Below are 14,758 nucleotides of genomic sequence, written 5' to 3'. Positions count from 1 at the left end.
TATTTTTGACGTCATATACCTATAATCTTTATCTTTACAACCCACGGGCGGGTTTCAATTCAATGGGAACTAAATAAAATGAAATAGCCGTTATTTAAGGTTTATGGTTAGGGGTTGGGTTGGGTTGCGATATTCTTTTATTTAAATTTTCGATAAAATCACTTTCGATTGAATGGACTACGATCCTTATTTTTTATAGTGGCGTTCATCTTCTCTGAAATATATTTTAATCATTTGAGGAGGTTCACGGTAATAGTGAGTGTAGGGAGCTGTTGGCTCGCGTGGCATGAAGGGCTTGCCACCACCCTCCTACGCGTTGTAACCCGGCCACCTGAATTAATGGCTTCAAAAGTCGCTCGATGACTTGGGCCTTAGGTGGTGCCAAGGGTATTAGCCTAGCTGATTATTATTATTATTATACATAACTGAAGTCACTGTTACCTTCGACCACTACCAGAGGCGGGGATTGTTCGACTTCCGCCGGAAATATAGTTCTCTAAATAAAGTGGTCTATGTGCAATATTATTAGATTAGATCTAGGTGAAATTTAGAACTTGGAAGTGCTTCTAAGAAATATTGTATATGCCGACCGCTTTAGTTGTCTCAGCTAACATTGATTTCGTGTAGAGATATAGAACTAAAAACTGGTTCATTCAAAATGGGATTTTTTAGTCTTCGTAAACTTTTGCTCTCAGGTAACGATATTGCTCCCCCGTAGACAATGCCCGCAAACACTTTTCTCAAATTAATTGTTCATGGATTAACTTGGATTAACTAATTAGATACTCCACTTAAAATGGATGGTTAACCTTGAAATTGCCAGCAGTAAAAATTAAAACTCCTGGACCCGAATCATAAGCAAAAACCCCATTGGCCAAACGTTTCTACCGAAATAAACGTTTGATGACGAGTCTAAATGTATTATAAAGAAAGGAAGGTTTGTTATAATTCTAAGTTTTTTTTAAGAAATCTTGTTGGCCGAAGTACTGCGTTTCTAAAATGAAATTCATACGGTTTTTTCTACCCTAACTTCATCACGTGAAGACTATTTAATGCAAGTGGCGGCTCTATCAAAAAAAGTGAAACAAATGCTTACAAAAATGCTTCTGAAAGCGCTTCTAGGTGGTAGCTAGGAGCAACAAACACCAGGAGAACGCAGCTAGTCTTTAAACACGCTAACGAAGGGTTGTGTGCAAATTTCAGTGGACGAACCTTTACGCTGAACGTTTTACGGGCGGGGGGAAGACAATTTTAGAATTTTCCCTTTCCGACGAAAGCAGGCGCTAAAGCGTCTAGCCAATGCAAACTGTACGCAAGAAAATGCACGATTTTTGACCGGGTACGTTCTCCTTGTGTGGGGTGTTGTGTTTGTTGCAGCTAGGAGCACCCAACACAAGGAGAACGCAACCCGTCAAAAGTCGTGAATTTTCTTGCGTACATTTTTCATTGGTTAGACGCTTTAGCGCCTGCTGCCGTCGGAAGGGGAAAATTCGGAAATTGTCTCCCCCCCCCCGCCCGTAAATCGTTCAGCGTAAAGGTTCGTCCAATGAAATTTGTACACAACACTGCCTTAGCGTGTTTAAAGGCTAGCTGCGTTCTCCTTGTGTTTGTTGCTCCTAGCTTTGATAAAGTTGGTTGATTTTCAGTCCCCTAGCCGCTAATGGTAAACTTAAAGCCTATGTAGAAAATCCGGTCTGGGGCTCTATATTATTCTCAACTCAATGATGGTTAGCCCCTCGATTAGGCCATGGAGGAAGAGAGAGGAGGCTTTATGAATAACCTTTTTACCCCGGGAGCTTGATGCCAACCCCCACAGGGTAGGAGAGTGGGGGCTGACAAAAAAGGGGATCAGCACCCGTCGGTTTTCGTGTCGTCTTACACGTTCCCTAATTGGCGCCCTCTTTTAGTGTTTAGGCGTACTCGGTGTAATTTCACAACGGGCAACAATTTCGACAAAAATAGAGGGAGCCAACTAGAGAAAGCGCAGCCAGGTCGTGAGAGTTAACGGGTGCTGATCCCCTTTTTTGTCAGCCCCCACTCTCCTACCCTGTGGGAGTTGGCATCAAGCTCCCGGGGTAAAAAGGTTATTAATAAAGCCTCCTCTCTCTTCCTCCATGATTAGGCCTAACGGAGATTGTTTGCGTCGTCGAGTGCCGTTGTGGCGTTTTTGCTTATGGGGAAATGTAATGATAAACTGTGAGACTTGAGATGATAGTGGTCGTTTTCCGCCTAGAGCCGCTTGATCGCTCAAGCAGCGTCGGATCTCCGCGAGCACTTGCGTCAAAAACTGGAAGAAGACGTCCTGAAACCCCCGAAAGCCTTAACCGCCAGCTCCTTCAAGACCCCGGGGCCGCCGACGCCGGCCAGAAGAAAGTGTCTCAAAGACCTCCGAAAGTCTAAGAGTTTCTTCTGTTGATTCGCGCCCTGTTAGCTATAGTCCCCTAAAAGTGATTTTAATATTCAACCGACTTACGCAAAGACGATATCGATACGGGATCAGGGTTACGACCAAATTCAATGTTTCATTTTAGACTGTACGAGGTCTGGTGACACCCGCCGGTTGACCAAAATATCCCCCATTCCCCGAAAATAAAGTATGGGACCTTTCAACTATTTATTTGGTCGTTTTTAAACTTACCTCGTAAGTAACGTAATAGCTATAAGTATGGCACTTACTATTCTCCCAACGCTAAGTTTTTTAACGAAAGTCTGTTTCGATAATGACCGTATAAATCATTGCGAACTTCAAGACTGAGAACTATCCGCGAGCCGTTACTAGTCTTTCGAAAAATCGGGATAAACCAATGCTTATTGGAAATTGAAGTTCTTTCAACATTCACAATAACGTTAACTTTGGTCTAATAATGATGAATTATTCAAGAACGTAAAATTAACCGAAATTGTCAAGTGTCATACTTACGTTATTTATGTTACTTACGCTGTTATTTATGCTAATATAGATAGATATTAAATTAATGTTTCGATTGTTTCCACAATGTTTTGGGTTTTAGAATTTATTATAAATGAGTTTCGTGGAAATTTCCAAAATAGGCCAATATCTTTATTATATCGTTATTCAATTGTATAGTTCATACAAACGTTCATTGTAAATATCACAACATATTACAAAGAAATATGTACAATCTTAGTACAAAAAACCAAAAGTGACACGAGTGAAAATAATATGGTCAAAGTATGGACTCGTTATATTAGTATTATTAATTAATTAATTATTAAAAAATGATTGTTTTTAAAGGCATCTCTATACACCCCGCATTCCTAAAACCTGTTTTTTATACTCGTAAACTCTTTAAATTATAATATAACTCATTCGTTGTTAATTTGTAATTAACAACTGCATTCCATGTCTGGAATCGTAAGAGCCAGCCAGGCTCCATCCATTTCTAATTATATTTTAGTCGGCGTAACGTTAACAGTACGATCGGCATTGTTATTGCGGGGTCTTTTTACGGAGAGGTCAGCGCACTACTCGTTGGTCAGTTTGAGGTTAGGAAAACATCCCACTGGGCTGTTTTGCGCCTTTATAGTGGTACCTCAAACAACAAATAAGACTTTATGTAAATCAAATTATTTTATGGTGAAGATATAATTATTTTGCCTTATTATTTGTAATTATATCCTAATATTTGGATAATTTACTTAATTCATTAAAATGTTAAGATGGCCCGTCGTGGTATACTATAATTTTCGCGATATAATGCGTATATACTACACTCGTTGCTATTCGTCGTAATGGAGTGCGCTGACCTCTCCGTAAAAAGATCCTGATTATTGACTGCTAAGTTTTTTCGAATGTGATATACGTGGAAATAATTTTGAGGACGAAGTTGGATTGAAATACGGAATAGAGTAGCTTTTCTAAGGCATTTTTAAATAGACCCCAATTTTTATAATTACCTAGATGTTGTAGTTATTGTAGGTGAAGTAACTTAAACAAAATAAAGCTTTATTTGCCATTACAAAAAGAGGGAAATTTAAATTGAGTTTCGTCTTAGGTATAACCTGTTACTGATTTCTTAGCGTAATAATCAAAGTTTATTGGATATAATAATATATGTTAAGTTGAAAAGCACGCAGTCCGAGGCAAATTTTTTCATTTTCAGTGTTTTAATTTTGAGCATTTTCTATAAAAATACCTCAACTGAAACTCCCCCTCACACTAATGGCAGATTCAAATTTGCAAATGGCACTCGCTCAAATGATATGATAACACTTTCAAAATCCCTTAAATACCGTATGTAATAAAGCCGCGTTTAGTAAATTGCCATATATAATGATGAAGTACCTATTTAGGTAACTAAGAACGCGCGAGTCAACCTGCCACAGCCGATATTTTGATCTACTACCTAAGCTCTACTCTTAAACGGAATAACGCCATCTAGTACCGGTCGTAAGAACGTTTCGACGCCACTCTTAATATAGATAATGCAACTTTTATGAAAAGTGAATTTTAAAGCAACTGTCGGCTCTATCATTGCCACCTGTATTATGAAAAGGCCCCTGTTATTAGAGATGGCCATGAATCTATCCGCATCTTCGAAAAAAATGACTTTCGTGGAGAGCGTGGAGCCATCTATTAATGGGAATGGAAGCTAAAATTCAAAATAGTGAATCAATAACGTCGTCAGAGAGCCATTATAGAGTGTTATATTTAAACCACTTTTACTCTACTTAGTGAACTTTAACCTAAATTATATATCCCATATAAAATATATTGTAAACAATTACTATTATTGAAGTTATTGACAAATTTACAAACGAGCCAATTAACGCGAAGCATACTTTTATATCCCGCCTTTTGGGTCAAAATGTAGCTTCAGCATCTTGTTTTGATTCCGACGCTAGCGACATCTGTTAAAAAAAACTACTTCACCTAGAGCCGACACTTGCTTTAATTCATCGTAAATTGATAAATAAGTTTTTACAATTTAAGTTTCCAAGAAAAAAATATTTTAACCAAAACCCCCGAATGATGGCGTAACTGTTTCAATTTGAAAATTGTGATTTCCAATCTAGCTTAGGTAGTACTGGTTTCTGTAAACGATGCGTACGTTCTTAGTAATCTAAATAGGTCCTTGATAATGATCAAGTACCTTAAAAACTTCCTTAATTTATGCAAATATATTTTCATTTCGTTTACACTAAATAGGTGCTATTATAAATGTTTTTTGTTCTATTTTTTGCGTAAGAGAATTATTGTTACTGGATGTACGAATTAAATTTTTTTCCAAAATTGCCAAATACAGTAAACGCCAAATTTATTGAAAACCAAAATCAATATAGTGCCAAGGAGATTTGAGTTTTGACTGAAACGGAAAACACGCCATTTAATTCAATAATATTAAAATACACCAAACTATAAAATGTATTCATATCACCGGCTATCTAATAAGATCGAAAATCCAAACTTTAATAACTACTACACTTGGAATAGGAAATTTACCGTACTATTTTGAACTCTAGTGTCTTCCAAATAGTGCTATAGAATCGAACGTAATAATATAAAATCCCATTATCATACAGTGAAAGAAATTAAATCAAATCCAAACGATAAAAAATACTTCCAAACTGATAATCTGTTTAGTTGCGCGAGAGTTAGAATGAAACGTTTGCTTGTTATAATTTCAAAAACGGAATTTTTAAATTGAAAATCATCCAAGCACCGTAATACTTTTAGTAATACTGTTTCTAAATTTTCAATGCAATTTTTAAACCTATTTTCATAGTTATTTTTATACTACTATATAGGTCTTTTTTAAAATTTTGCCGTGTTTTAAAGCGTTGTATTTTATTTTGGATGGTGTTAAATTTTAATTTACTTTTAATGGAGTAGAAACTAAGGACAAGGACATTGGAGCATCATAAACCCGTATTGTACTACTAAAATCCGATTTTGTGTATCTTGGATAGCCATAGTTTGTATAATAAACAGATTTCCTATTGTATTGAGAGAATGTTTCTGGTTTTTTAAATAAATACTCGCTTAAGTCACTAAGAGTTACCAATGCCCACACGGAATTTGAAGAAATCGTCAGAAAATATCCATTCATAGTTGTACAGCCAACCCTCTTTGAAACAGCCAACTTCAATCCAAGATTTCGCTTTAAACTGTAACCCAAAAATTCGAAAGAGGGGTCATTTAAAGGAATTGAAGAGCGCAATGTAAATAAGCACTTAGGTTCATGCTTTATATAAGAGAAAATGCAATAAATCAAGTTTTAAATAGTTGACCTTTGACCCTGAAAATAGCTCATTTTTAATTTTCAAAATTTATTTTTTTTCCGCATTCCCTATACGCTCTTTAGTTGCAGTCAAAAAACTGCGAGGGTAACATTTTTTGTTTTCGAGAAAAAAAATTATTTTGTATACCCCTCCTTAAAAAAATATATAGAAAATTTAAAAAATATATACAGGGTGTTAACTAAAAAACGATACAGAGCCAATTACTCAACATGTATTTTAAGTAAGAATTTTAAATTTGCAAGTTACATAGAGGGTGCAGGGGGACAAATGTCAATGAAAATTTCAATGACCTTGAACCAGGTCTTCAAGGTCATTCAAATTTTGTCTCGAGAACCATTAGGATTAGAAAAATTATTCCAATAGGTCTTTCAATAAAAGTTACGTCCCCCTTCCATCCCGCCCACCGCGTAAAACCGGAACTAGGTGATTTAATTTCTGTTACACGGCTACCAGATTTTATCGGGTAGTTGTACAGCCAACCCTCTTTGAAACAGCCAACTTCAATCCAAGATTTCGCTTTAAACTGTAAGCCTCGGCACATGCGTTAGCGGCGTTACCGTTCCCTGTGGTCCTTCGTTAAGATATTTAACGTTGGGTAAGTTAAAATTTTAATTAAATTAAATAAATCTAATGTAAATAACTTAATAATTTCTAGTTTTCAGTTAAATTGAGAAGATATGGAGCCACTAGACGGTAATAAAACCCCAATACCAGCAAAAGTACAGTTAATGCTCAAATCTCCAAATATATTGAAGCAAAATTCAAAATGAGAAAAACTGATCCCATTAGAACTCAACGTATTACTTTCACAATCCGGAATGCAACAAATGTTTCCTTTACCCCACGTAGCTTTTTTAGGCATTTTAGAATAATGAAATCGCGACTTATTATCTATATCTATAATCCCGAATTCCAACTTAGGCCTAACGTTTACAGCGTTAAAAATATTTCCTTATTTCAGGCACCAAACGACCACAAGTGACAAAGACTATACAAAAAGGAATCTGTTAGTCCAGGCGCGGAATGTTAATGCACCTTGGCGAGTGCTGAACAAGTTTAATTGAAAGGCCTATTAAAATACCATACTCGACCCTCCCATAAAAAGTACCCACCGGAACTTCCCATAAAAAAAATACCCATTCGACCCTCCCATAAAAAATACCCACCCAACCATCCAATAAAAAATACCCACCGACAATTCCATAAAAAAATACCCACCCGACCCGAGAATACTAAATACCCACCCGACCCGAGAATACTAAATACCCACCCGACCCGAGAATACTAAATACCCACCCGACCCGAGAATACTAAATACCCACCCGACCCGAGAATACTAAATACCCACCCGACCCGAGAATACTAAATACCCACCCGACCCGAGAATACTAAATACCCACCCGACCCGAGAATACTAAATACCCACCCGACCCGAGAATACTAAATACCCACCCGACCCGAGAATACTAAATACCCACCCGACCCGAGAATACTAAATACCCACTAGACTCTTCATTAAAAAATAACCACCTGACCCGTTAATAAATATACCCTACTCGACCGTCGATAGAAATACCCACCCACACATTCAATAAAAATACCCACCCGTCCCTCCCATAAAAATACACCCCCCCGACCTTACGATAAAAAAATACCCGTCCGTTCAACCATTCAATAAAAATTCCACACCCGACCCGCAAATAAATATACCCTACCAAACCGTCGATACAAATACCCATCGGACCCGTTAATAAATATACCCTAATCGACCGTCGATAAAATACCCACCCACACATTCAATAAAAATACCCACCCGACCCTTCCATAAAAAATACCCACCCGGCCCTGCCTTAAAAATACCCACCAGACTTTATTAAAAAATAACCATTTGACCCGTTAATAAATATACCCGACCCTACCCGACCATCGATAAAATACCCACCCAACCCTTCAATAAAAAATACCCATCCTATCATTCAATAAAAATACCAACCCAACCCTTCCATAAAAAAAACCCACCCGACCCTTCACTGTAAATATCCATCCGACCCATCAATAAAAATATTCACCCATCCCGTCAGTGGCTTAAGCTTTGCATGTGACTTTATGATTTGTTATTACCCCCATAGCTCAAGATGTTTTTTAGTGCACCCCCCCCCTTGAGTTGTTTCCTTATCCGCCACTGCATCCCGTTGATACGGTGTTGGTCCATTTGATCGAAAAATATGTGATCGACAGTCGATCATTATACGTTGCAATTGATCGAAATTCCATTTGATCGAATCCCATTTGTCATTTGTTTCATAAGATCGAACCTTCAAATGATCAAATACTATTTGATCGGATTCAAAAGTATTTATAGTACCAGTTGGTATGTTTTTTTTTTACCGAATGTCAATATGAAGTGCAGAAGGAATAATGATGGAATAATTCATTGCTTAAGTGCAGAAGGAATAATGATGGAATAATTCATTGCTTAAGTGCAGAAGGAATAATGATGGAATAATTCATTGCTTAAGTGCAGAAGGAATAATGATGGAATAATTCATTGCTTAAACTGTATTAAGCCACAAAGATGAAGAGATTTTTACTTTATACACTATATGATGGAATTTTTTATGACATCGACGATAACGGCCCGTTGTTTTTGATATATATAAATAGGGTCAGGTCAGGTTAGGTTAGGTTAGGTTGATGTACGCGCGCCGTAGGCGCGTATGCACCGTTGTATACGAGGGGTCTGACCACGTTCGATTTACTCCCAAAAACTAGTAGTTTTACCCTACAGTAGCTTTCGATCAAATTTCGTTCGATCAAATGCCATTCGATCAAATACAATTTGATCAAATGGAAATTCGATCATTTGGGAATCGATCAAATAGACTCAAACCGTTGATACAATACCCACCCGATTCTTCAATTAAAAATACCCCCCAACCGACCTTTCGATGAAATAAATGCCCGTCCGTTCGAGCCTTCAATTAAAAATACCCACCCGACCCTTCACTGGAAATATCCATCCGGATCCGACCCGTCAATCAAAATACTCACCCATCCCATTAATAAATATACCATAACGGACCGAGGATAAAATACCATTCAACTTAAAAATACCTACCCGACCAGTTAATTAAAAATAACCACCCTGACCCTTCAATAACAAAATACTCATCCCGTTGCTACAAATACAAACCCGACCCTTCAATATAAATCAGCCACCGAACGCGTCACTAAAAATACCCTACCCGAACGCGACTGGGTTCCATTCGAGTTCGACAAAAACTAGATAATTTTACATCTAGTAAGAGTAAGTAAGGCATATTGTTCACTTCTGGCAATAGGTCAGCGCTACTGCCATATAACGAAGTGCAACATGTTCGTCACAAGGGGTCGCCTGGATAACGGGAAAAAAATCAAGCCAACGTAGAAACTGAATAACGTGGAAAATGTCCGGAATAACGTGGAACCGGAATAACGTAGAAACTGAATAACGTGGAAAATGTTAAAACCGTAATAACGTGGAAAATGAATAAAGTGGAAAATGTTTAAACTGGAATAACGTGGAACCGGAGTAACGTGGAAAATGTTAAAACCGGAATAACGTGGAAACTGAATAATGTGGAAAACGTTAAAACCGCAATAACGTGGAAACTGAATAATGTGGAAAATGTTAAAACCGGAATAACGTGGAAACTGAATAATGTGGAAAATGTTAAAACCGGAATAACGTGGAAAATGAATAAAGTGGAAAATGTTTAAACTGGAATAACGTGGAACCGGAGTAACGTGGAAAATATTAAAACCGGAATAACGTGGACACTGAATAATGTGGAAAATGTTAAAACCGGAATAACGTGGAAAATGAATAAAGTGGAAAATGTTTAAACTGGAATAACGTGGAACCGGAGTAACGTGGAAAATGTTAAAACCGGAATAACGTGGAAACTGAATAATGTGGAAAATGTTAAAACCGGAATAACGTGGAAAATGAATAAAGTGGAAAATGTTTAAACTGGAATAACGTGGAACCGGAGTAACGTGGAAAATGTTAAAACCGGAATAACGTGGAAACTGAATAATGTGGAAAATGTTAAAACCGGAATAACGTGGAAAATGAATAAAGTGGAAAATGTTTAAACTGGAATAACGTGGAACCGGAGTAACGTGGAAAATGTTAAAACCGGAATAACGTGGAAACTGAATAATGTGGAAAATGTTAAAACCGGAATAACGTGGACAATGAATAAAGTGGAAAATGTTTAAACTGGAATAACGTGGAAAATGTTAAAACCGGAATAATGTGGAAATTGTTAAAACCGGAATAACGTGGAAAATGAATAAAGTGGAAAATGTTTAAACTGGAATAACGTGGAACCGGAGTAACGTGGAAAATGTTAAAACCGGAATAACGTGGAAACTGAATAATGTGGAAAATGTTAAAACCGGAATAACGTGGAAAATGAATAAAGTGGAAAATGTTTAAACTGGAATAACGTGGAACCAGAGTAACGTGGAAAATGTTAAAACCGGAATAACGTGGAAACTGAATAATGTGGAAAATGTTAAAACCGGAATAACGTGGACAATGAATAAAGTGGAAAATGTTTAAACTGGAATAACGTGGAACCGGAGTAACGTGGAAAATGTTAAAACCGGAATAACGTGGAAACTGAATAATGTGGAAAATGTTAAAACCTGAATAACGTGGAAAATGAATAAAGTGGAAAATGTTTAAACTGGAATAAAGTGGAACCGGAGTAACGTGGAATTGGAATAACGTGGAAAATGTTAAAACCGGAATAACGTGGAAACTGAATAACGTGGAAAATGAATAAAGTGGAAAATGTTTAAACTGGAATAAAGTGGAACCGGAGTAACGTGGAAACTGAATAATGTGGAAAATGTTAAAACCGGAATAACGTGGAAAATGAATAAAGTGGAAAATGTTTAAACTGGAATAACGTGAAACCGGAGTAACGTGGAAAATGTTAAAACCGGAATAACGTGGAAACTGAATAATGTGGAAAATGTTAAAACCGGAATAACGTGGAAAATGAATGAAGTGGAAAATGTTTAAACTGGAATAACGTGGAACCGGAGTAACGTGGAAAATGTTAAAACCGGAATAACGTGGAAACTGAATAATGTGGAAAATGTTAAAACCGGAATAACGTGGAAAATTAATAAAGTGGAAAATGTTTAAACTGGAATAACGTGGAACCGGAGTAACGTGAAAAATGTTAAAACCGGAATAACGTGGAAAATGTTAAAACCGGAATAACGTGGAAAATGAATAAAGTGGAAAATGTTTAAACTGGAATAACGTGGAACCAGAGTAACGTGGAAAATGTTAAAACCGGAATAACGTGGAAACTGAATAATGTGGAAAATGTTAAAACCGGAATAACGTGGACAATGAATAAAGTGGAAAATGTTTAAACTGGAATAACGTGGAACCGGAGTAACGTGGAAAATGTTAAAACCGGAATAACGTGGAAACTGAATAATGTGGAAAATGTTAAAACTGGAATAACGTGGAAAATGAATAAAGTGGAAAATGTTTAAACTGGAATAAAGTGGAACCGGAGTAACGTGGAAACTGAATAACGTGGAAAATATTAAAACCGGAGTAACGTGGAAACTGAATAACGTGGAAAATATTAAAACCGGAATAACGTGGAAAATGTTGAATCGGACATAAAGATAATGGCAGCATTAATTTAATTTAGCTGCTCAACTCCAAATTTCAAAAATATTGTTTGATAAAATTACCAATTATATGAGATATTTAATTTTTTCCTAAAGGCAGTGTATCTATCTAATTTAGGATTACATGTACAATTGAAGTCACCAACGACAATAAAGTTCTGAGGATATATCGCCTATATAATTCCTTCTAACTCAGTAATTTTTACAGCCTCAGAGTCTACTTGAGAGAAAGAACAATTATTAAGTATTATATTTAAATCGAAATCCAAATTGATTCTTTGTAGAAAACCTGGGACAATGTCAGATACCAAAATTCCTTTTTTATTAAAAAAAACTTAAGTCATAAATGACACCTATACCAGCTCTGATGTTTGTAAAACAACGTAAAATATTAATATAAGGATTGGGAATTTTAATAGTAATCGGAGCACGATTAATTAAGGTTTCTTGCCAGCACGCGAACGTCACCTTATAATTTTTGTTATTGTTTTTTGTTTAAGAACCCAATGAAATCGTTAAGTCCTCGCGTATTATGGGACATAAAGGATAAAAGCATAAATGAAAAGATTAGTAGTTAAGTCTGTATAATCAATAGAAATAGGGCTCTTAAATATTAAAAAGCTAAGTTTAGTATTTAAGCATAATTTTAGGCATATACATTTTAATCTACTTTCCACGTTATTCCGGTTCCATGTTATTACAGTTTTCACATTTTCCACGTTATTCCGTTTCCAAGTTATTCCGGTTTCAACATTTCCACGTTATTTCGATTCCACGTTATTCCGGTTTTAACATTTTCCACATTATTCCGGTTCCATGTTATTCCGTTTTTAACATTTTCCACGTTATTCCGGTTTTAACATTTTCCACGTTATTCCGTTTCCACATTATCCCGGTTTTAACATTTTCCACGTTATTCCGTTTCCACATTATCCCGGTTTTAATATTTTCCACGTTATTCCGTTTCCACATTATCCCGGTTTTAATATTTTCCACGTTATTCCGTTTCCACATTATTCCGGTTCCATGTTATTCCGTTTTTAACATTTTCCACGTTATTCCGGTTTTAACATTTTCCACGTTATTCCGTTTCCACATTATCCCGGTTTTAACATTTTCCACGTTATTCCGTTTCCACATTATCCCGGTTTTAATATTTTCCACGTTATTCCGTTTCCACATTATTCCGGTTTTAACATATTCCACGTTACTCCGTTTCCACATTATTCCGGTTTTAACATTTTCCACGTTATTCCGGATACACGTTACTCCAGTTTTAACATTTTCCACGTTATTCAGATTCCACTTTATTCCGGTTTTAACATTTTCCACGTTATTCAGTTTCCACGTTATTCCGGATACACGTTACTCCGAATTTAACATTTTCCACGTTTTTCAGATTCCACCATGAATGTATTCATTTCAACCATGAATATCGAACTATATCATTACCCTTTCTACCATCTGGGGCTAAGATGGGCGGTGCCTCTCTGCGTTTTACGTAATCACTTGAGCCAATCAGGAGACAGACATTTGTCATTGACTCGATCCACAAAACGTTTCCGGGATTGCGCGATTTAACCGGCGAAGAAAATGACTTGTGATTCTTAGAAAAATACCTCTACTACTACAAAATCAATTGATAATCATAAATAAAGGAATTTGTTATAAATAAATAATAATAATACCTTAGGCCCCAGTCATCTAGCGACTTATAATGCATTTAAACAGGTGGCCAGGTTACAATGCGTAGGAGGGTGGTGGCAAGCCCTTCGTGCCCCGCGAGCCAACAGCTCCCTACACTAACTATTACCGTTAACCTACACAAGTTTTTATGGAGGGGGAAACCGAAGAGCTCGGGGGAAAACCCCTTAAACCAGTGGGGAGAGAACTTGCAAACTCAACGCATACCTATTTTCGTTTAATCAAAAATATATGTGTATTAAAATTTTAGAAACAAAATTTAACGCTAAGCCTTGGCACTGAAAGTTAGTCAAGTTTCAAAACGTCGCCCTTCAATACAATTTTTGAGCGGCGTCGCGTGATTGACGTCATGATGGCTAAGCCCCTCCCATCCTAGCGACTGAGGTCAGACTCCCTAATGCAGTTCGATATTCATGGTTGAAATGAATACATTCGTGATTCCACGTTATTCCGGTTCCACGTTTTTCAGCATCTCCGTCACAAGCGTAGTCTGCTTCTGGTAGGAGAGAAGGCGGAACATAATTGTCAAAAATATCCTTCTGATTCGTTGCGCCACCTATCAACGGCTATTCCAAATATCAGCTTGTTTCCGAAGTTGATCAAACCAGTAAACAACACTTACATTTAACTAAAAAATGATAAACGCTCCAAAATTGCTATTTTTAGTTCGCTGTCAATCTTTCCCGTTAAAAATTGGCCGCCATTTTCTTTTAAAAAAGCTGACCTATACCTTAGCGCCACCCCACGGAAGACGCAAAACTAAACTATATACGGTACAGTTTTATGAGGTTCCCCACGCCACGTAAATTATGCTAAGATGAATTAAGGCTTACACTAAAATGATATGTATGTTTCTATAAAATAAATTGAACCAAAAATAGGGTTCATTCGAAGATATGAAATATTCCGGTTTAAACCTAGTTTAAAAAATCATTTTCAAATCTTCGCCGCAAAATAAGCAAATTGAAAAATATGAGAAGTTTCTGTAATAATTAATATAAAACAAACTTTTAGTCGTTAGAATTAGATGGCTAAAATGTGACTTAAACGTCTATTTTATATACTTTTTATAAAACAATTA

The 14,758-nt window shown here is 36.6% G+C and overlaps 1 protein-coding gene across 6 annotated transcripts in view; it reads left to right on the top strand.

Annotated features, from left to right (window-relative positions):
- LOC149925924 (uncharacterized) overlaps window positions 1–14,758 on the top strand; it is a 107,049-nt gene that overhangs the window by 91,473 nt on the left and 818 nt on the right. For 4 of the 6 annotated variants that reach the window (XM_090160126.1, XM_090160124.1, XM_090160122.1 and 1 more), the window contains one exon: window positions 2,234–3,080. The exons of 1 other annotated variant lie outside the window; for it this stretch is intronic. In XM_090160126.1, coding sequence (XP_090016252.1) covers window positions 2,234–2,416 — 183 coding nt within the window. In that variant the 3' untranslated portion in view covers window positions 2,417–3,080. Of the gene's footprint in view, window positions 1–2,233; window positions 3,081–5,267; window positions 5,627–14,758 lie in introns of those variants that run through there. One more of the 6 variants, XM_090160125.1, reaches the window with a different exon arrangement.

This window comes from Leiobunum rupestre, chromosome 10 (assembly GCF_980474605.1).
Source record: "Leiobunum rupestre chromosome 10, qqLeiRupe1.1.hap1, whole genome shotgun sequence".
Lineage (NCBI taxonomy): Eukaryota > Metazoa > Arthropoda > Arachnida > Opiliones > Sclerosomatidae > Leiobunum > Leiobunum rupestre.
Note: the sequence above shows the minus strand (reverse complement) of the source record. Positions and strands in the feature narration are given on the sequence as shown.